We start from the raw sequence: 21184 nt of genomic DNA, 5'->3' as shown, positions 1-21184 counted from the left end.
CCCCCCCCCCCCCCTTTCCAATTCCCCGTTGTTGCTGTTGTTGTTGCCGCCATGCTCATTATTTTACTTCTCGAGTGCACATACATGTGGACGAGCATAAATGGGTCTGCACACACACACAGACAGACAAATATGTACACCTTCTTTCCCCCCCCTTTTTTTTTCCTGTTTGATAACATATTCTCCGTCTTTTTCAACTCCCTCTTCGTTGCGGCGTCGAGGTGCCTCGTCCCTCTCTCCTTTCCTTCACTCTGCTCCAATATCATAGCTGTGGAGTGTCGTGGGTGAGTGAATGTTTCTGCGTCATTAAAAATTTACCAAATATTCTCCCATCTTCACTTTTTTTTTTCTTTTCTACACACAAAGACAGACAGACAGACAGACACACACACACATGCACGGAGAGAGACATACAAAAACAAAAATAGAATCGCCTGGTTAATTTTTACTCCGCCTTACTTAAGATCGACGATCATGATGGTCATGTTGTCTGTGCCCTCGGCGCGTGAGCTGCGACCACCGCCCTCCGCCGGTGGCGCCAAACACTCACGACAAATATCCTCACATATCACCAAGTTACTTTTGCCCTGTTGCTTCTTGGAAAGCACACAAGCGACCAGTTCATCGTTTCCAAGGACGTCAAAAATACCATCGCAGGCCAACACCACAAATGTGTCACCGGCCTCCCGCGGGGTGCTGATAACATCAGGCACGGCAATGACATGCTGCTCCCTCGGGTCACGATCCTTTTGATTCTTGTAGATGAAATCACCCATCGCTCGGCTCATCGCAAGTTGGCCATTTACGCGGTTCTCCGAGACAGAACCTCCTGCAGACTCGATCCTTTCGCGCTCCAACGCATTCTCTGGTTTGTGGTCGTACGAAAGGTAAAAGGCAGCGCCGTTGCGGCAAAGCACCGCACGGGAGTCTCCGACAGAGGCGCAGGTAATAACATCGGATGTGACGTGTACCGTGACAGCTGTGCAACCTGATCCATCCGTCAACTCTTTCTCTAAAATGCCGTCCACCTCCAGGTACACTTTCTCAAAGTCCACCGTGGAACTCGCGCTTTCCCCCGTCACACGCGTCCAGTATTTCCTCGCTGTCTTGGAAATCAACTCCCGACACTTCTTGGCACACCCCTTCCCCGAGTGGCCATCAAAAACGCAGAAGAGTCCCTCCTTGCTATCGGGCTCATCGTTCGGGAATTTGACATCTACCAGGTGCTCATCCTCCATGTTGACACGCCAGCCCTGCATCTCCCCTACCGCTACGTCAAAATGAGGATTTTCCGTCACTGTTTCGCCTTGGAAGTCGGTATTGGGGGCGTCCAGGAGCACACGTTGGGCGGCTAGCAGCTGTTGAAGGAGATCCTGGAACTGCTGCTTCTGCTGTTTACGGCGCAACATCATGTCAAACTCCATTTCGGCCTCCTTTGCCCTCCCGGCAATGACGTTCTTATACCTCTCCACCCGCTCCACCCGCATCTTAGCATCACGCTCTAGCATCTTGGCCCTCTTCGTGCCTGCAACCTCTGTAGCCCTGCTGAGGTCCGCCAGAACCTTCTCAAACTCATCACTCTCCTCCTGCTTTTTGCTCTTTACGGGGCCGCCTCTATGGTTCACAGAGTGATTATTATTATTATTGCTGTGGACGGCATTCTTACCCCTGTTCTTTTTGCTGCTGCTCGGCATGGTCACAAGACGGAGACCGATACACACACAATCTAAAAATAAATAAATATATCCAAATTTATTCAAAATGCCCTGCAGCCAATGTCACTTCTCCTTGCTGCGCTACAGCCCCCCCCTCCTTTTCGCTGCTGTTGCTCCTTCCTCACTCAAAGCGCAGCCAGTCACCCCCCCAAACGCACAGCACACAGGGATGCAGGAACACACACACGCACGAGCACAGACAGCGGCAGCAAAAAAGAAAAACAACAACAACAGGGAATATGCGGACAGCACCAAAGGGCATTTTCAACTTTTAGCCTTCCCCCATCTGCAATTCGGATGTAAAAGGCCAGGGCTGCACATCTAATGGGGAAAAGCAGACACATACAAGAATAATGTAAAAAAAAAAAATTAAAAAAAAAAAAAGACTACAAACAAACACACACACACAAAAACATTTTTTTCTTCGAATTGACTTCTCGTTTCGTCTCTCACTCTCCCCCCCGCATGGCACAAATCCATTCTTATATATATATATATATACGAAATGATAAATGGATTCAGATACGTATGCATCTGCCAGCGTATGATACATGCGTTTCACAATCCCTTCTTTTGTCAAGGAATGTCAACCCATTTCCTCCTCCCCGGCCTTTGTTCGCAATGCAACTTTGGGGTTCCGCAGCGATTTCATGATTGGTGTGCAACGAATAGACTTCATTGAAGACCCTCACAACGCAGGGCCGCATTGAATTGCACTGCCCGCATATATATATATACGAACGCGGACCTCAATTCAGACGGTGGATGTCCCCCGCTTACTGATTTACCGGAAGCGATATCCCCTCCACCGTGACCACGAGATCAACACACACGGCAAGAAACTCTCCATTGCATAGACATTTCCTTCTTTTTTTTTTTTTTTTTTTTTTCGTGTGTGTGTTCACCTCATTCTCCCTTCAGCCTACAGCTGGTGTGAAATATCCCAAAGCCCTGGTAAGAAACAAAAAACAAACAAACAAAAAACAAACTCTCTTCCATCCGTCCATCCATCACACAACAACAACAACAGCAACAACACATGTATAAAGGATATATATATATATATGCACATACTTATTCTATTTCAACACAAAAACTCCCCACTTTATATATAAATTTCCCCCCAAATCCGATCTGTTTTTCCTCGCCATGTCAGCTTCCCCCTCCCCCCAATCCACCTTCCACATCTTCTTTACGCCATATGTCGATTTTGTTGTGCGCTCCCCTTCCCTGTCGTGCTTACATGGCCACGCACATCCTCCAGTTCTTTCGTCTATTTTCATTTATGGTGCATCTCCATGCGCACAAAATAAAAACATACATTAAAACAAAACAAAGCAAAACAGAAAACATGTATGGCAATTAATATACAAATTTCCCCCGTTTTTTTTTTCATTCTTTTATTTCCCCTTCTTCCTCCCCCTTCGTTCAGAAGTTTTTCTTTTTTTTTTTTTTTTTTTTTTTCGCCGCAGTCATGCTTTGCTGCCCCCTCCACCCTCCACAAGCCTACAGATAAGCAGCAACCCATCGTGAGGTGTGGGAAGTATGAGAGAAATGGTATAAAACCAAAATGCAAGCACGGTAGCAGAGAGACACCCTTATATATAATATATTATTATTTTTTAATTTGGTTATTATTTTTTTTTTTTTCGGGGGGTGCTGCAATAAATTCCACACAGTTGAGATATACACACACATATACAGAAGATCTCCCCAAACTCCTCCACCCAATGCTCCGCAAAGAACAACAGACAGAGAGATTGAAATAATGTTACGCACCGCAATGCAAAAATAACATTCTCAACTCTCTCTCTCTCTCAACCTATAAAAGCTCATTCAATGGGTGACCCCTCATTCCATATACACACAAACAAGCACACGAACACACACACAACATAAAGCGAAAACAAGCACGCGAAAAGAAAGTGGACACTTCATCACAGAAACCTTGACCTTCCGTGTTAATGCATTTTATCTGGACAGGGGGTCTACAACTGTCATGGTGGAGGATTTGGAGGCGGGGGTGGTTTTCGAGAGATTTGCTGCTGTTGCTGGTCTGATATCCAGAGCGGTTCTATAAACGGATGCCGCAGCGCATCAGAGCAACTCATTCGTTCTGTTGGTCTGTATTTCAGCAATCCACTAAGAAAATCATGGAATTGACGGTAGGATTCTTCACTATGCCCTGGTGTGCCTTTTCGCGAACCACGAGGACCACCGGTGGTGACACCCAAAACGCACTCCAGGGAGCGTTTTGGCAGCGGCTGTTCCTTTAGTTTGTAGCCATTCTCTGTTGTCCCGTAGAACTTGGCCAACTTTGGCGAGGCTTCCAACATTTCTACGGGGATTGGTCCCAACATTGCCTCAAAGCGGGCTAGTTGTGCTGCTTCTGTCCGTCCATCAAAGAGCGGCACACCGGTGTGGAGCTCGGCAAGCACACACCCCAGGGACCAACGATCGATAGAAGTACCATATTCCAAATACAAAATAACTTCAGGGCTACGATAATAGCGGCTCTGTATGTACTTATGAATGACTTTGTTCGAGTAGCATGCCGAGCCAAAATCAATGAGACGTATGCCGCTACGATTTTGATTTTTCAAAAGAATATTTTCCGGCTTAACATCGCAGTGAATGATAGGGCTAGGTTTTGTCTGTTCAAGCTGATAAAGCACTTGTACCAACTGGTATGCGAACTTACGTACTAAATCGAGAGTGACACCGTTGTAACGTGTACACTTAATAAGGTGGTACAGATTAAAGCTCAGCAGTTCAAAAACCAACACAAGATGCCCTTGCCAATCAAACACCTTCAAAAGCTTCACAACAAGTTGATTAAGGTGTGGATTAACATTAAGCTTCAGCAAGATGTCTAGCTCCAGTTTTGCCTGCGTACGAAAACTGAGACCGTGACGAGTGATTTTTAGAGCGACGTTCTCACGACGCTTCTCGTCATAGCAGCGGACAACAGTACCAAAGCTGCCCTTGCCGAGCACTTCTTGAACTGTGTACCGATTGAGTATCTCCTCACCGGACAGCACAAGATAGTGTCCCTCCTTGTCATCAAATCCATTGTTAAATTTCGGACCGGGAGCTTCAAAACGTCTCTGACGACAATATGCCTCGTTTACCTTCTTGTAGAGCGCGACTAAGTAAACACTCAGAGCGGTCACGGGGCGGGTGCAGCTCGCCGAAGTGACAGCAGCTGTGGAACTCGTGGTGTGAACAACGGGTACGCATCGCCCCTGTGAGACCCCAGCTGTGTGTTCGGTTGTCGTCACTACTGTATGTCTCTTTGTTTGCTGCTGCTGCTGCTGCTGTTTTTGTTTTTGTTGTTGTTGAATGGACACTGTGGGGACCCCCTCCTTTTGTTGTCTCCAGTCATCTTCTGATTCCGCTAAAATTTCGGCGTTACCTCCTGAGTTGACAAAGGCGGCACCGCAACCTCCACATTCGTCACCACAGGCATCCCAACCTTTTGTCATCGTTGGCCTAATTTCTGCTTCTGTTTTTTCCGGCACCGCGGAGCTTCTCACTTCCCTTGTTGCCATCTCAGCAACGTCTACTGGGCACGCCGCAGCATCCGAATCAACATCGGCCACTGCCGCCGCTGCGGCCTTCACCTTCGGCGGACTCTTTTTTGGGGTGCCGGAGACTAAATCCCAGACTCGGTCGGGTTTTCCGGAGGGGTGAGAATTTTCAAACGCGTTTCCGTTGGGATCTCGGTGTAGGGCCCTGCCTACAGCATCCCTATCGCCCTTATTCCAGTTAGTGTCATGAGTGGAATCCAAAGTTTTCCGAGAAGATGGCGCGGGCTGAGCGTCTACCCGAGAATCACCGCTCGAGCCACAGGGATCGAATGTTTCTGATCCCGTTGGATTGGAATGGGGCTGCTGCAAGTGGCACCCATCTTCTTGTCCATGTCCCTTCTCTGCAAGTTCCCCCAATACGTCTCCGGGTGCCGCCTCACCACCCCTACATCTATTCGCTTTACCATTGGGTGACGTTCCGGTGGGTGCGTGGGAGTGCAGCATTTACTCAATTCGACGAAGAGGGGAGAGAAAAAAAAAGCAAACGTGAGGGGAGAACTCCGCCCCCGTTGTTGGATATGTAAGAAGACTGAACGGTCAACGTCACGAGCGAAAAGACCTTCAAAAAGTGCCGGAGAAAAAACAAAAACAAAAAACGATGCGGCGCCCAAGAGACAATGACACACCAAACGGCCAAGAATAAAGATGGAGAGCAAAAGCAAAAGTAAAAAGACGGACGATATCAGAGGCAGCTTTTGTGCAGGACCCTTCTTCCTTCCCCAGTAGCGGAACAACCGGGAGCAGTGATGGCGCGTGTTGACACAGGAAAAAAAGAAACAATAATAATAATAATAATAATAATAATAATAAAGAAACACACTTCTGGAAAAAAAAAAAAGAAAACAGGAAGTGAGAAGGCACCACACAAAATCCAGGAGGGAGATGGAGATCTATATACAGGGAGAGAGAGAGAGAGTAGATCCGTGATACCCTAAAACTGCCCTCCTCCTGTGTCGACCGGTTCCTAATCTCGGCACCCCCTACACACAATATAACTGGCAATTCTATTATTATTTCCCTAGAAATGTATACAAATAAACAAAAAAAAAAAAAAAACAAAAACAAAAAAAAAAAAAGCAGAGAAAAATTAAGATGACACATTTCATCCATAATTATGCATGCAATTCATAATGGGTATTAACATCAATAATCGTGTTAACTGCGTGCGTTTATGGAAAAGGGGGTTTGAGTGAGAAAAAGTTAATAAATATTTCAACACAACAAGGAAAAAAGAGAGAGAGAGAGAAAAAAAAAAAGGTGCAAATAATTAGAGATAGCATACAAAGGAATATGTGCGAACATCGCGTGGAAATAAAGAAAAACTTATCTACATCGCTGGAGGTCGCCGGCTCCGTTCCAATCTTTTCTCTTCGCACACCCTCTTCTCCATACAATTGTACATTTGAAAGGATGATTATGACGTTGTGGTTCCAGTAAGGTGGAGAACGTCCTTCATTGTAGGGGCGTCTTTTGGAAGCGCCGGGAGTTCACGGACCCTTTTATCGCTCGATGATAACTGAGGACACCGCCTCTGCTACCAAAAAGACAACACAAACCCCTGCTACTGCTGCTGAGATCACATGAAAAAAGGCACATCTTCTTTCTACCAAAAGGCAATTGTCTCTGCCGTCCATGTGTTAGAGGCTCATTCCGCTTTTTTCCAGCCGCGTTCGACGCAACCGCCGGTTTTTGCGGTCGGCGTATCCGATCCGCCGCCTGTGGCCGGCTCCCCGCTGAATGGGGCCGCTGAGAATGAGGCCACGCCTCACTTTCTTCGCATGCTGAAGGGCATTCTGCTGCAGGCACCGGAAGAGGCTCAGGCATGGCGGTATTCGTCACGGCCGCGTCCAGTCGGTCCCGATACTCCGCAAGAAGTTTACGGCAACGTCGGTTCTCTTCTCGGAGACGGTCTAGCTCAGACTCGGCGGATTCCATTTCCCCCACAATGACATTGAGCCTGTCACTGTCCTTCTTCAGCTCCGAAAAACGCATTAATACACGGAGCCGTTGCAGCTCACGCTCCTTCGGTCCCCACGCGCGGAGCTCGGAGTCCAACCGCCGTACTTCCCTCCATGCATCCTCCGCCTCATGCCTGGCGGCCGCGCAGCTGTCGCAGCGTTTTTCGTCCCCAGTCTCAAGTGAGTCAATCGTCGCGGTCAGTTCTTTTACCTTCAGTTCGGAGGCACGCGCCATCCCCATCGCATCATCGCAGCGACGATGCACAGCAGCAGCTTCCTCCTTCAAAGTGCTGTTACACTCCTGAAGTTGCTTCACAACTTGGCTCAAATTCGCCAGTTCCACCTCTCGGCGTCGCAGTTCTTCGCCCCTGATTTGTAACTCGCGCCGCACCTCTGCGGATTCCTCACGTAACCTCACATTTTCAGCAGTCAAACGCTCCACTTCCGCGTCCACAGTAAACCGCGAAACGGCATTTTCGGACTTCGTGACAGGGTGAAGCGGCATGTTTTTGTTCATCACAGCGGTGATATCCACGAGTATGACTGGATCCACAACAACGCGGGCACTTGCCGACACGCTTTTGGGATCGCCAGCATTCTCCTTCTTTGGGTGAAAAGAGGGAATCACAGTTTCCTTTTCTATTTCCTCCTCTTTGGGACTGGGGACGGTGATTTCGTCGTGGATTGTGCCACGGCGATCCCAAGAGCTGAGGGAAGTTCCATTCATCCAATTGTTAACGCTTTCCACGCCTACCCTTGATGATACACGTTGCAGTGACATGATGTCATTGTTTACTTCCACAGCCCTCGACCACTCGTTGCGCATCCTTCGCGTGACTTGTCCCCCACCAGAATTTTGTGCCTGCCGCAATGACACTTCCGTCATGGATGTTTCTCCAGGCCGAACAAGAGAGTCTAGCAAAGAGGAGCATTGATTAGAGACCAGCAATGCCTCTTGTAAGTTATGCACCTTCTCTTGAAGGCGATGAACAATTGACATATACATCGTGATGTCCGTTTCACTTCCTTTATGCTCCGCACCGGAGGGGAGAGGGTGGGCACAGTTCCTGCAGGGATGCGAGGAGCCGCCACCATCATATCCGGCGAGGGGTGACTCATCACAGATATCCGACGCCTTGACCGTGCGTGGTTCTGCATGGACATCGTTGGAAAGCTTCAGAGAGTTTGGGACCATTGGATCTCGCCCCAACACACTGACGTGCATCCCGCCCGAGGAAAGGCAATTCTCTACTTGTCTACAAGCTCAAAGATGGAATACCAACAGCAGGGGGAAAAAACAACAACAAAAAAGGAGCACTTCACTCGGGGATTTTGCCTCGTCCCGCATGTGTCGTCATCATCGCAAGAAGCAAAAAGGAAAACAATCACCACCAAAAAAACAAATATAAATCGACTACGCCTCAAATGCCTCCGCTCTTTTTGTAAAATCCTCAGAGGGAATGATCCACCCCACTGGCACGTACTTACTGCGCAGCAGTTCATCCCATCCGTTTAGCGTGGCGATGTGGCTCGCAGAAAGCGTCGTCCAATCCGCGTTTGATTCCTCCTGCCCCACCGTCACTTTGCCTAAATGCCGCGAGCTATCACGACCCGAAAAGGCGTTGTACGGTCCCTTGGGGCCATAGAAATCCATCGAGCAGCTGTAAATAACCCCACGCACGCCGACAAATGCCAGCGGCTTCTTGATTCCATCGTATTCGCTCAACTCCTCCAGTGTGTAGGCGCGCGGAACAAAGATGTTTCTTGGTGCAACCTCAAAAAGGCGCTGCCTCTTGCGCAGGAAAAAAAGGAAGAACATGAAAGTCATCGTTCCAACGATAAAAGAGAGGAGAAAATGGAAAAAAGTAAGTTCAGTTTGAAGAGTAAACGCCATTTTCTCGCTTTCGTTTCAGCTTCCCTTTTGAAATTCCGCTTGTTGCTTCCAGCAAGAAATAATAAAAAAAAATAAAAGTCGGAACCAATTAAGATCCCTTCTTGCTTTTGTTGTTGTTGTTGTTGTTGTTTTGTTGTTGCGGGGTTAATGTTTTGGGCGTGTGGGTCTCGTGCAGCCACCCCTTGGCGTCCCATTCCAGACAAGCAAACCAAAAAAAGGGGGGAAAAAAACGAAAAGAAAGAGAAGACGAAGAGCATTGGTGCCGGCGTGTGCACAAAATACGGCAAAATGAGACGACAAGCGGGATGGACAGCGGCTGCGACTTTCCTCCAGACATCAAATTTATAGGCAGCAAAAAAATATCTCTCTCTCACACACAATCACACGCAAATACACAAACACAGATAAAAAAAAAACCAAACAACTACTTCTGTGCATCGGGGTAAATTCCTTTCGTTCTTCTCCACTTCCCCAAGACGCAACAAAGACTCAACAAACAGGGAAAACGCGGGATGCATCCATTTATAAGCCACCATCCGTGAATGACAGTATCTGTTGCTCCCTCCGTGGATCAGTCCTGATGCGGATGCGGCCCAATAATGCCGTCCTCCAACAACTCCGCCTCCAATTGTTCCACCGAGTAGGTTGGCGAAAAACTCAGCAGAAAAGAAGTGATGCAACGTGTTATTATATATAAAGTTTTCCGAGGCAAGGAAATACGCTGGTGTTGGTGGGGTAGGTGGGAACGCCTTCCACGAGCCGCCGTTGCATGGGACGCACCCCGCGCTCCAGCCACGTTCTCACGCTCTATCCTTATCGATGCAAAGGCAAATCTTACGGCGAGCCACCCAAGGTAAGTCATGAGCGTCAGAAAAACATAATAGAGGGACACTGTTCTAAAGACGAGAAAGGCTGCCAGGATCACCCGCCCCATCACGCGTGCAGCATTTATAAAATCACCAGGACGAAGCTCAATCCTGCCCCAGACGTTGGCAAGTGCTCCCTCACCTCGTTGTTCCTCGGCAGGATGCTGAGCCTGCTCCCGTCGCTGCTGCCATTCTTCTTGGGGAGGCGCAGCACGAGCAGCAGTAGCGGGAGGCGCCGGCGGCGTGGAATTCACCATATTATCGCTGGCTTCCCGCTGCATCTGATATCGCAGCCTCTGCCTCATCACATACTGGGCCCGGTATTCCTCCCATGACAACAGACGCCCCGAATCTGGCTTCTCCTCGCCACCGTCTCCAGCAGAAAGACCAGACTCAACAGACATGTGGAGTACGTCTCCGCCCCTTTACTACTTTCCCTTTACTCCTTTTCGTTTACGTCCCCTTTTATTCAATGTTAATATCGCGGCAGAAGATCAAATCCCTTTTCTATCCTTCCAAGCTATGTGTCAAAAACACGATACTCCAAAGGGGGAGAGTGGGGAAAAAAAAGGGGTGTTGTTAATCATCCTTCTGGCCTTGGGGGGTTCAATGAATTGTTTAACAAAAAACAATTCATTCTCCCGTGACTGCAGAAGCCGACACGGAAGGAACGGATAACGTTTTCACGGAATATGAAAGTAAAATAAGAATAAAATCAGTGAAAATAAAAAAGAAGAATTGAGTGAATATTAGGTTTCCTCCATGCACAATCCCAAAAAACCAATCCATCACAAGAGCCGGAACAATAAGAAACCGCTTGGGTACTTACGCGTAGCCAAACTTCTTCAGCACCTCCAAGTTATTCTTGGAGACCTTCGAGAGAGCCTCCTTGCGCGCAGACTTCCAGGCGGCGCGTAACTTCTCCGTCTTCTTGTGGTGGCGGGCTGCCTTCTCCACACGGGCTGTCTCAAGCTTCTTTACAACATCGCTGTATTTCCAGCCAACGTGCTTGCACATGTTCCCCAGCACCGTGTAGGGACGCTCACTGCGGTAGCAGTAGTGTCGCTGCGCCTTGGGGATCACCACACGGCCACCGGTGCGCACAACGTTCGTGGGAATGCCCTCGTACGCGACCAGCTGGCGCAGCGCCTTCTGACCGCGCTTGGTGTAGCGGGGTAGCATTGAACGCACCGTGCGAAGAAAAATGTCGGAGGGGCTGCGGTGGTGGAAGGGCCCGAGTTTCGGGTTTGACAGCTTCCGCTTGCGAAGAAACTGTAGGTACTTGATCTTGTTGCGGATTTCCGTTCCTGCAATCGTCAGCTGCTCGCAACGCACCGCGGTAATCTTCTTGCCGAGCAGAAGCTGCTTTGCGACGATGGCGGCAGCGCGCCCCAGCACGTGGTCCTTGAGGTCCACGACGATAATCTCGGGGCGGTGCTTCTTGCAGCCCTTGCGGGAGCGTCGGTCAACGACCTGGCGAGTAGGCAACACCATTTGTTAAACTTCACTCTCTTCTGTAGAAATACGACATGAAGCGTTCACAAGGAAGTGACGAAAAAAAAAAAAAGGAAAAAGGGGTGGGGAGAAGGCATTCCAGGAAGAGGAGGTACCACATCATGAAAGAAGCAAAGTAAACGTCAGGAACGCCAGAAGAATAGTAAACATAAAAATATTGCGGTGTGGAAAAAAAAACAAAAATAAGGCGTCTGGGTAATCACGCATGCACAAAACAAGGCGCAGTTCTACTATTACAAAAGTACACAATCAGTCAACCAGCCAAGCACATCAACAATGCAAAAAAAAGATGCAGCTTCCACCCAACAGATCGTATATATTATACGTATACACATACCAGAAGCCACAAGTGGCAAAAAAGGCAAAATCTGACAGAAAAAAAAAAGGTGTGAAACAAACGTCGTTATTTGAAATACAAGGTAAAGAATTGGGCACCCACACCGGTAGGCCTGAGTGAGGACTTCTCAGTTGTTTTTGTTGTTCAGGAGGCTAAAAAACAAAAACAAAAACAAAAACAAAAACAAAAACAAAAACGAAAAAAGAAAAAAAAAGACATACATATAAATATGAATGCCCGTGCCTTTGTACATTTGCGGAAAATATGAAATGGGCTAAAACGCAACAGGTTGGGGAAAAAAAAGAAAAAAAAAGCAAAACCATGCATATACGCCTTGCTGAGACCTTATTTCCCCATTCTCAAAAAAGAGAATGGTACAACAACGGAATGTGACAATTTGTTTCACTGCACCCGACATGCCTCACACCTCAGATAAGATTGATCCAACACCTCCACACCAGTTAAAACTCAAAAGCTCATAAGGCATAAGCTACAGGGACCGGACTCTTCCCTCCGCGTGGGGGGCAGTGGAGGATGAGCGAGACAAACAACAACAACAACAACAACAACAACAACAACAACAACAAAAAAGCCACATTCGCTACCTTCCAACTCGACATCCTAAAAAAAAAAGAAAAATCAGGCAATAAAGAAAACAGGGAAGTTCAACAAGATGTGCCATCGGTGAATTGGCCCCATTGGGTTGAAAATTCCTCCTAAGAGCTTCTAAAATACACACTGAGATAGAGGGAGTGTCGAAGAAACAAACTCCTTCCGGAGATGAGCAAAAGAAAAAAAAAAAAAGAAAAAAAGAAGAAAAGTGAGAGACAACATAAAAGGCGGGTATATATGTGTGTATTATACATATGTATGTATCCCCTCCCTGGGTCTCTTCTACTTCCATTCATCTTTCTTTTATCTCTCCTCCAATTGCAAAGCGGTTTTTTTTTTTCTTTTTTTGCTGTTATAATTTTTATTTTTTTTATGTTTTGCTTTTTGTTTGAATTTACTGTTAAAAATGCGCCACCCATTTACTCAACTCCTCTCGCGTCACTCACAGTTACTCCCAATCCTTTATCTTCACACACACAGAGAGAGAATTACTCCCTCTCATCATCTCCATCCTCCTCGTCCTCGGACAGCTCTGAGATATCTAGTGTAAGTGCGCCTTTCAGATTGGTGTCCACACCCTCATCTGTCTCAAAACCACCGCGTTCACGCAGGACACCCAAATATCCAAATCCGTAGCCGCAGCGGGGCTCATTCATGACATCCACAATTTCTTCGTTTACCATCATCTGTGCCTCCTCCAACGGATCTATGGGCAGCTCAGATGCCGTAAGCTTCTTCATCTCGTGTGTGCGACGCGCACTTGACTGTGCTTCCTTTAACAATCTTATTCTTTCGCGTATTCGTGATCTCCGCGAAAGATGGCCTCGTCGCCTTATAGAATGAGTTACGCCGTTGCCAGTGTCGTCATCCATAAAATTTTGAGATTCTGTTCCTCCTCCTATCCCCTTTCGACGCTTGCTAGGAAAAAAGATAGGACGCCTTCGCAACTCCATCGATTTTTTGGTTTGCTGCGTCTTGAGATTTTGCGTTTCCGAACCTTTCTGTATCTTATTATTCACACCTGTTGCACCTCTTTCACCTAATGAGCCTTGAATGGAATGTAATGAACCTTTTATAGCGTAGTCCGCGGTGCACAACAAGGCGGCGTTCGTACCGCTCATGAAGTCTATGGCTTCCTCCCAGCCTGTGATGCCGCACCACGTGTCCGCGGTGTTGCTAAGGGTGGGTGCTGCTGGTGCTGACGCTGGAGTCAAAGAGCCACTCGCAGATGATTCACTTCTCGTCACAGCGCCTGGACGGATGCGACTAATTGCATTGCTATTTCGTTGAGGCAGACGATTTGTCGGATTCACTAAGCGTATGTATGAAACAGTTCTATTTGTTGAATGAGACTCCGCATTTTGTTGATTCTGTTGCGTTTGTATTGACTTTGTTGATAAAGATGCGAGCTGCGGCTGTTGCTTTTGTTGCTGAAGCTGTAAGGATTTTGATGGCGACGAGAGCGATAGTGTCAAGTTACCTAAAAAGTCACGCTGTAGCGCAGAACCTTGTTTATCTTGTAATGGTTCACATGGAGACGGAGGCTTGACCGTGGATATACCTTCCAACTTTGGTGAATTCCGCTCAATTGGTGGTGGCGGTGGTGACTGCAGGTTAGACTTCAATGTGCCTTCTGGTTGCCGAAATGGATTGCGTCTCTTCTCATTCCCTGCTTCCCCCACGACTGGCAGATAATTTCCGACTGATTTCAGAGTAGTAGTGGTTGCCCCGCTCGTTGTTCTGCTAACACTCGTCAAAACTGGGGTTGCGATACCGGCAGCTGTTTGCCAAATAGGTGGAGCGTATGCTGGGACAGCAAAAAGGGCCATATCACCGGGTGCTGCATTGATAGCCTCCTCCTCATCATTGCATACCATAAGTCGCGAAGTTTTGCAGGTCCCAGTTAATGATATGGAGTCCAGGGATTGAATGGGTGGTAGATCAAAAAGGTGTGTCAAGATACCAGAGACATGAAAGACCACCTGCACCCAGCGATTTCGAGGGATAATCAACGGCATTTTAGAAACAACAACCCCGGTGCTTAGATCTGCTACAGTCGCCTTGCTAAATTGTGTCCCAATGGTGAGGTCCACGCGAAGAGAAGTACGGGTATGCATCGTCACCTCCAAAGAAAAGGAGTCAAAGGAGCTCAGGTACGTTTGTAGAATTATTAGTAACTGAGGAAACTTTTTCAACAAAAATTTGTAGTCCTCACAGGGTATTTCTACGCGCGCATGCGAAAGACCACTCCTCAGAACTAACACAGGTGCGCGCAGTGTGCGGTCATATTGTATGGCGCAGGATGACTCATTCTGTACTATGGCTGTCTTCAGGCATCCAGAATTACGTGGAACTAAAACTTCTTGGAGAATCGTCTGTTCAGTCATTCTGTGGTCGACGAGAACGTGCATAGGACACCGCCAAAAGCTTTTTACTGCTGCAGCGACGTCAACACGCAACAATAAAAAGAAAATCCCTATTTAAATTTGCCAATGAGACTGCTTCCAAATCCAAAGTGAGCAGGAACCCACACTACCTATATATATATATATATACATATATATAGGTAGAAAGACAACAAGTGCTCTTCCTTTTTTGATGGGAAGGCAGAGACGGGCACTTTGAACAATAATAAATTGAAACGAAAAAAAGAAGAAAATAGCAAAAACAAAAACAAAACAACAAAAACAATATAAAAAAAGGGGCGTGTTATGTGAAGGCCACAATGCAAACAACAAATCCAAAGTGAATAATAATAAAAAAAGAAAAGAAAAGAAAAATACCCCAAAGAATAGCAAATCAACTGAAAAACAAAGTGCATTTTCACCACTCTCTTTTTATCCACCCATATCCCATGGATTCTGTTGGTTATTTGGTAATGCTTCACGCTTCATCATAATCATCCGCTGCTGATGGAAATTTGGGGGTTCCAATATTAAAAGGCTACATACGCCTTCCTTGTCTACGCACAACACCCCACCACGGTTTCCAAATTCATTACAATAGTTTGTGGCTGAAAATATTGTGAGTAGATGACGCTTGGTGTTGCTAGGAAAAAATTGGAAGCCTTCCTCCACCACTTGGTGTGCCCGGCAAACCATATCCAAATCGTTTTCTTTAAGAAACTTCTCAAGTGCTTTGGCGGAAAACACAAAAGATATTCGGCGGGTGCTTGGTGCCCAATCAACGTTTGGCGAAAGTTCGGCCTCTGGGTCTGCCCACAGCAAATCGCAAATGATCCCACTATGTGGGACATTACATGGACGCATGTCTGGCACTTCATTCACACGCTTTAGCTCTGGAGACAGGCCCCCATGCATACAAAAAATAGTGCCATTAACGACAGCAGCAACTGGCAAAACACGAAATAGATCTGTAAATATGCGAAATAGTTTTACCCCATACCGTCTTTTACATTCGTCAAAAAATCCGTACAGAAGCATTATTTGCTCATCTTCGTGATTTCCACGCAGTAAAGTTATTTTCGACGGCTCTATAATCTTCAGTGCCAGCAATGTAATCACAACTTCGATTGAACGACTACCACGGTCAACATAGTCACCCAAAAAAAGATATTTATCGTATGGGGCATCGGATGCTTTAAACTCATCTTGATGCGAAACTGAAGAGTCTTCGCTATAAATTCGACTTCTTTTATGTCGTTGAACCGGTAAAGCGTGATTACTCAACCCCAAAACCCCTCCTCCTAAAGGCGGTCTTCGGCTAAAAATATTCAAAAGATCATAGTACTGCCCATGTAAATCACCACATACGCAAACGGGAGATTCAACATACACGACAATTGGATCACTTGCAATAATAGGATAAGCCTCACGGAGAACACGAACAATAAGAGCTTCAGGAAGTCGTTGCTCATGAGGACTTGTAGACATATACTTCTCGGGTAGGAGTTCGAGTAAACGGTAGAGCACATCATGCTTTTCATTTAACGAGAGAGTTTCTGTAGGCAGTGTGCTTAATGAGCACCGTGTAAGGTCAGGTTTTTGATCCAGCTCATTTTTTTGTCGACTTCTTCTCATTTTCTGTTATTCCGTCGCCGTTGACGCCAATCCTACTTTGAGTAAACACGCTTTTTAAAATTGTTCTGTGTGTGTGTGCGTAGCCTCCAAAAAGCAAGTGGTGACAGAGTAGGAGTCCGCTAAATTTAATATAGCAACAGAATGAAAAGATCACCCAACAAAAAAAGAACCAAAAAAAAAAAAAAAAAAATAAAAAAAAAAAAAATAAAAATAAATAAATAAATAAAAAAATAAATAAATATAATAATAATAATATGGAGAGAAAAAAAAAATAGAAATAAAAATTAAAATGCGGGAATTACCTTTCTTTACGTCTTTTTTGCAGTGTGCCCACTGGATATATATTATGATGATGTTTCATAGTCATCCCCTTTTGAAAATCAGCTCTCATCATCTCCACCAGAAACAAAAGCATAAATAAGATTTGGCGGTTCCTCATCTAAATCATTTCTTATGGATTCTGTTGGTATTAACCTTGCCTTGTCACTTCGCAAACTTCCTTTTGCAAATTCTTCATCGTCTCGATGATGATAAGAAGAGTCCCGATCTCGCTTTAAAGTTGACACTTTTTCATCACAACTATCTGCTTCAAAATTCAAACTGCCTTCCATCAATGCTTGAATCTGTTTCCGAGTTTTAGCCGACCTAACATGAACTCCGCCCGATAAGAGCTGTAAAATACCCGTAAAACGCACACCTACAACCCTTTCTTTAATCTCCATCTTTTCATCTTCCTTGTTCTTTCGTTCCACCAAGTAGAAGCGAACGCGTTGATTGCTCTGTAGGGGCAGTCTCACGCGTGAATGGATCCCTCTTCCCATTGCCGCATCGCAGCAAACAACAGCAAATGGATGACTACTGGAACGGCCCTGACTGTCAAGCATTTGCATAAATAAGTAGCTCTGGGAACCACCATTTAAGGAGGGAGATCGGGAAGATTTACGCGCACCACCCCTTAATTTTTTTGCTTCAAAAAGAAATTCCACATTAGTAATTTCTAATGCTGCAACCCCTGGACCAGAGGGCACACAAAATTCCAAACGATGCTGCAACTCCTTGTCGACTACAGTAGCTGTAAATGAAAGAGGGATACCCAACACTGATTTCTGCTCAAATACAGAGGGATGGAGTGTAATTTTAAACGGAACACCCTTTTCTAAAACCATGAACCTAAATATGAGAAAAATCCCAACAAAAATACCTACATATTTATTTATTGTATAAATTTCAAGGCCACAGTAAAAAAAAAAAAAAAAAAAAGGCAGGGCAGAAAATATGCCCTTCATGTATAAAATGCGGTGTAATTCATTTCCCCATAAAAATAAATTAAAAGAAAAAAATAACAAAATAAAACAAACAAACAACTAAATAAAGTTGACACAAAAATTGAAAAACAAAGAAAAAAAAATAACATAAAAAATATTTATACGATAGAAGCACAATAAATAAATTAAACCAAATAGGAAAAAAAGTGAAATAATCAAGAATTCGCAACGATATTGTTTTAAACTGTTTAATATCCCATTTTAATATATAACTTTTTAATTTTTGTCAGACCTGTAAAAAACAAAAACAAAAACTAATAAAGGACCAAAAAACAAAAGTTATTCTCTATTTCGAGCAATATATATATATAACAATAATAATAAAAGCTGGAAAACTCAGGCGATATTGCTTCCTCTTTTTATTAGGAATAATAAAAAAAAAATACACATATCATACATAAATATTTATGTGCGATAATTTTCTATTTTACTTTTTTCAGGGCCCAGAAGAACCCTGACGCCAACGCAAGACAGTCTTTGTTGGTCGTAGATAGGTGAAGGGATCTTCTGATAATTGACTATCCTTAATGTGATCTGGCAATTTATCTGACGCTTCTCGCGGAAGAGCCGAGTTTATTAATTTTCGGAGAAGCGGAGGGGAAAAGCATAAAGATGAATTTATTTCAGAGCTGGTTTTGGGGTTTTCTAAAGATTCATTCTTTTCCCCTCCAAAAAAACTTACATTCATGAGGCGACCAAGAGAATCAAAAATTTGCTCATCCGAAAGATTTGAAACAAATTCCACGGGGTTCAATCCTCTTGGAGTCTTTTCTTTATTGCTCATATTTTTCGTCGTTTTCTCATCATTCTTTCCCTCAAAAACTAAGCCGTTATCTGGCCCTTGTTTGTACATTCTCGATAAGGTATAAACAGCAGAGGGAAGTGGTGGTGGCAAATCGTATGAGTCAGATTGTGAGTCTCCAATTCCCAAATTTTCTTGATAAAAGACTTTGTTTTGTTCATCATGAGTTGAATGATGCATAATCTTTTTTTTGCTTTTTCGATTTTCCGTTTTTTTTTCAAGCCATTGTGTATTTGACTTTTCTATTGTCGGATGAAGGCCCTCAGTTTGATTTGATCGACCAACTTGTAATTCATCGGGATTCCAATTGATTTTCTTATAATTATCTCCAATAAATGGCTTACGATGAATGCGCATTTCCCCCTTGGTGAACGGTCTTTCACCTTCATTCAGTGATACTCTTTTCCATTTTTGCGTCCGCAAATGGTAGATATATAAACCATTATCTTGAACCGGGCCATTGGAAGATCTAATTACACCACCCACCAATATTACCCAATCACTCATATACGAAACGAGAGCATGCCCAATTCTACCTGCAGGAATATCACCCTTACCTGGGAGAATTTTCCATTGCCCTTTTTCTAAATCAAACTCCCTTAATTCCAAAACGCTTTCCTGCGTCGAAAATTGAACGCCTCCAAAAACAAGCATATGTGTCGGTTCCTGATTTTTTTTACTATGCATTCCAACCACCACAGCTTTATGCATCGCTGATGCAACAGGAGAATTGCAATTAGCCCATTGCCATGACTGCGTATAAATGTTCCATAATGCCAATTCTCCAACCTCTTTGCCTTTTGAGACATCCAAGCCACCAAAAAGCAGGATATTATCCCGAAAAAATATACCTGAATGACCCCACAACAAAGGTCTAACAGAGGCTGTTGATGTAACACGACGCCAAATCATTGATTCCAAACTAAGAACAAAAGTATCAAAGAGTACGTTACCCATACTTAGTAGCTGATGGGCTGAAAACTCTTTGGATGAACCATCATTATCCAATAAAATTGGATATCCTCCATGAATATATAAATCTTTATTTAAAACGACACTTGCATGGTGAATGCGACTAATTGGTTGATCACCTTTTGCAATTACATTGGACCATCGCCCAAGCTCTAAATCAAGAATATTGACAAAACGCATGCAATTCATCTGTTCATTAGGTTCTTCAATCATACCCCCAACAACAACCATATACCTTTCCCTGTATATGCAAGCCGTGTGATATGCACGACCAAGGGGCAAGGGTGTCGCGGGCATCAACTGAAGTTGATGCAAATTGTCATCACGGTTAATAAGCAAAGAAACATCATTCACCAATCGCACTTTGTTAGAATAACGCGGCTGTTGATTAGAATAAATATTGTGCTTTCCACCAAATATAACCAAAGATGAACCAAAGACACATGCCGTGTGTCCCTCCATCACTTAATGAAACCTGTGACCCAAGTTGCAATGCAGATTGTAAAAAAGGTAAAGTAGCTTTACCAAGATATAAATAAATATGAAAAAAAAAAAAAAAAAAGAAAAAAAAAAAAGAAAAAGAAATAATAATAGTAGTAATAATAATACTAATACTAATACTAATACTGATAATAATAATAATGGTAGTCAAAAGAGAAAAATATAACAAAAAATCCCGTCAATAGGTAATAGTAATAATAATAGTGAGAATAACAAAAAAACAACAACAAAAAACATAATCAAACAGTAAAACATAATAATATAAATAAATGATAACCATAAACATAATAATTATAATCAACGAGAAAAAAATGTTATACGTAAGACAAAGATTTATGGAGAAATATGCTCGTTATTTCCCTGTTTTATTTTGGCTTTGCTGTGGCAACGCGCGCGGATGGTGAGAATGCGGGCGTAAGCGCGATGACAAACCACAGAGAAGCTACCCGGGCGCTCTTTCCCCGCATTTTCCCGAACAGACGCGTTGGGCCGCGCCGCGGCAACACACGGCCCCGGACCGCGCGGCGTAAAAGCCTCGCCCCGCATCGGCGGGGACGGGCGCAGGCGGGCCGAGCCAAGCGCGCGGGAGAGGAGGGCGGGAGGCCCGAGAAACGATGTCTCCCGCGCCGTTGCTGACGCGTTTGGTTGCCCGCTGTCGGTCGGAAAGCGAAAGGAAAGATGAGGCGGCATTTGGGGCGCGAGGGCGCCCGATGAGTTTAGCTTGCTGAGTGCTCGCGCGTTGTTTTTTTCTTATTTTTTTCAAAATCCTCAATTAAACTATTTATAAGCAAAACTGGGGGGTACATTTTAATTTGACGGTTTTTGACAGTTGTTATATATATTTGTTTTTATGAATTGATCGTGTTCTTTTCAGTTTCTCTCGTCTGCGCTGCCGGAAAACTGATAGGAGTGATATGAAAAAAGATGCAATTGAATTATCGCGCCAGTGACAGAGACTACAAGTTAAATAATAAAAACAATAATCCTTTTTATATATTTTTTTGAGGCAATACCTTTGATTTAACAGTTTATATCCATTTTTTTTAAATATACGGTG

At 44.7% G+C, this 21184-nt stretch overlaps 10 protein-coding genes across 10 annotated transcripts, besides 29 other annotated features; all 10 read right to left on the bottom strand.

Annotated features, from left to right (window-relative positions):
- Positions 1-18752: a sequence feature (heterozygous, non-Esmeraldo-like haplotype).
- Positions 365-393: a microsatellite.
- Positions 456-1694, bottom strand: Tc00.1047053506315.100 (protein phosphatase 2C, putative; the record flags this gene model as incomplete). The annotated part of the gene is made up of 1 exon (XM_805164.1): positions 456-1694. One exon carries the CDS (start codon positions 1692-1694, stop codon positions 456-458), a length of 1239 nt encoding a protein of 412 aa, XP_810257.1.
- Positions 2072-2099: a sequence feature (AT_rich).
- Positions 2576-2605: a microsatellite.
- Positions 2675-2704: a microsatellite.
- Positions 2730-2753: a microsatellite.
- Positions 3020-3063: a sequence feature (T-rich).
- Positions 3151-3179: a microsatellite.
- Positions 3314-3365: a sequence feature (AT_rich).
- On the bottom strand, positions 3713-5749 carry Tc00.1047053506315.90 (serine/threonine protein kinase, putative; the record flags this gene model as incomplete). Its single annotated transcript, XM_805163.1, has 1 exon — positions 3713-5749. The coding sequence occupies one exon, from the start codon at positions 5747-5749 to the stop codon at positions 3713-3715; it is 2037 nt and encodes a 678-aa protein (XP_810256.1).
- Positions 5015-5056: a microsatellite.
- Positions 6081-6115: a microsatellite.
- Positions 6338-6392: a microsatellite.
- Tc00.1047053506315.80 (hypothetical protein, conserved) lies at positions 6758-8488 on the bottom strand (the record flags this gene model as incomplete). The annotated part of the gene is made up of 1 exon (XM_805162.1): positions 6758-8488. The coding sequence occupies one exon, from the start codon at positions 8486-8488 to the stop codon at positions 6758-6760; it is 1731 nt and encodes a 576-aa protein (XP_810255.1).
- On the bottom strand, positions 8678-9157 carry Tc00.1047053506315.70 (hypothetical protein, conserved; the record flags this gene model as incomplete). The annotated part of the gene is made up of 1 exon (XM_805161.1): positions 8678-9157. The coding sequence occupies one exon, from the start codon at positions 9155-9157 to the stop codon at positions 8678-8680; it is 480 nt and encodes a 159-aa protein (XP_810254.1).
- Positions 9214-9234: a sequence feature (AT_rich).
- Positions 9265-9296: a microsatellite.
- Positions 9729-10427, bottom strand: Tc00.1047053506315.60 (hypothetical protein, conserved; the record flags this gene model as incomplete). The annotated part of the gene is made up of 1 exon (XM_805160.1): positions 9729-10427. The coding sequence occupies one exon, from the start codon at positions 10425-10427 to the stop codon at positions 9729-9731; it is 699 nt and encodes a 232-aa protein (XP_810253.1).
- Positions 10849-11517, bottom strand: Tc00.1047053506315.50 (60S ribosomal protein L13a, putative; the record flags this gene model as incomplete). Its single annotated transcript, XM_805159.1, has 1 exon — positions 10849-11517. The coding sequence occupies one exon, from the start codon at positions 11515-11517 to the stop codon at positions 10849-10851; it is 669 nt and encodes a 222-aa protein (XP_810252.1).
- Positions 12031-12089: a microsatellite.
- Positions 12422-12462: a microsatellite.
- Positions 12662-12695: a microsatellite.
- Positions 12817-12877: a sequence feature (A-rich).
- On the bottom strand, positions 12976-14898 carry Tc00.1047053506315.40 (hypothetical protein, conserved; the record flags this gene model as incomplete). The annotated part of the gene is made up of 1 exon (XM_805158.1): positions 12976-14898. One exon carries the CDS (start codon positions 14896-14898, stop codon positions 12976-12978), a length of 1923 nt encoding a protein of 640 aa, XP_810251.1.
- Positions 15025-15052: a microsatellite.
- Positions 15127-15178: a microsatellite.
- On the bottom strand, positions 15325-16527 carry Tc00.1047053506315.30 (protein phosphatase 1 catalitic subunit, putative; the record flags this gene model as incomplete). The annotated part of the gene is made up of 1 exon (XM_805157.1): positions 15325-16527. The coding sequence occupies one exon, from the start codon at positions 16525-16527 to the stop codon at positions 15325-15327; it is 1203 nt and encodes a 400-aa protein (XP_810250.1).
- Positions 16701-16818: a sequence feature (T-rich).
- Positions 16908-17813, bottom strand: Tc00.1047053506315.20 (hypothetical protein, conserved; the record flags this gene model as incomplete). Its single annotated transcript, XM_805156.1, has 1 exon — positions 16908-17813. One exon carries the CDS (start codon positions 17811-17813, stop codon positions 16908-16910), a length of 906 nt encoding a protein of 301 aa, XP_810249.1.
- Positions 17768-17787: a microsatellite.
- Positions 17846-18007: a sequence feature (T-rich).
- Positions 18150-18178: a sequence feature (AT_rich).
- Positions 18289-20088, bottom strand: Tc00.1047053506315.10 (uncharacterized protein; the record flags this gene model as incomplete). Its single annotated transcript, XM_805155.1, has 1 exon — positions 18289-20088. The coding sequence occupies one exon, from the start codon at positions 20086-20088 to the stop codon at positions 18289-18291; it is 1800 nt and encodes a 599-aa protein (XP_810248.1).
- Positions 18753-18767: a sequence feature (areas merged during assembly that could not be assigned to a particular haplotype. This can correspond to areas where the two haplotypes were merged or to regions with more than two copies in the genome that were merged during assembly.).
- Positions 18768-21184: a sequence feature (heterozygous, non-Esmeraldo-like haplotype).
- Positions 20171-20211: a microsatellite.
- Positions 20210-20269: a microsatellite.
- Positions 20314-20425: a microsatellite.

The sequence above is a fragment of the Trypanosoma cruzi genome, genomic scaffold (assembly GCF_000209065.1).
Source record: "Trypanosoma cruzi strain CL Brener 1047053516899 genomic scaffold, whole genome shotgun sequence".
Classification (NCBI taxonomy): domain Eukaryota; phylum Euglenozoa; class Kinetoplastea; order Trypanosomatida; family Trypanosomatidae; genus Trypanosoma; species Trypanosoma cruzi.
The sequence above is the reverse complement of the archived record's forward strand: the minus strand, read 5'-3'. Positions and strand labels throughout refer to the sequence as shown.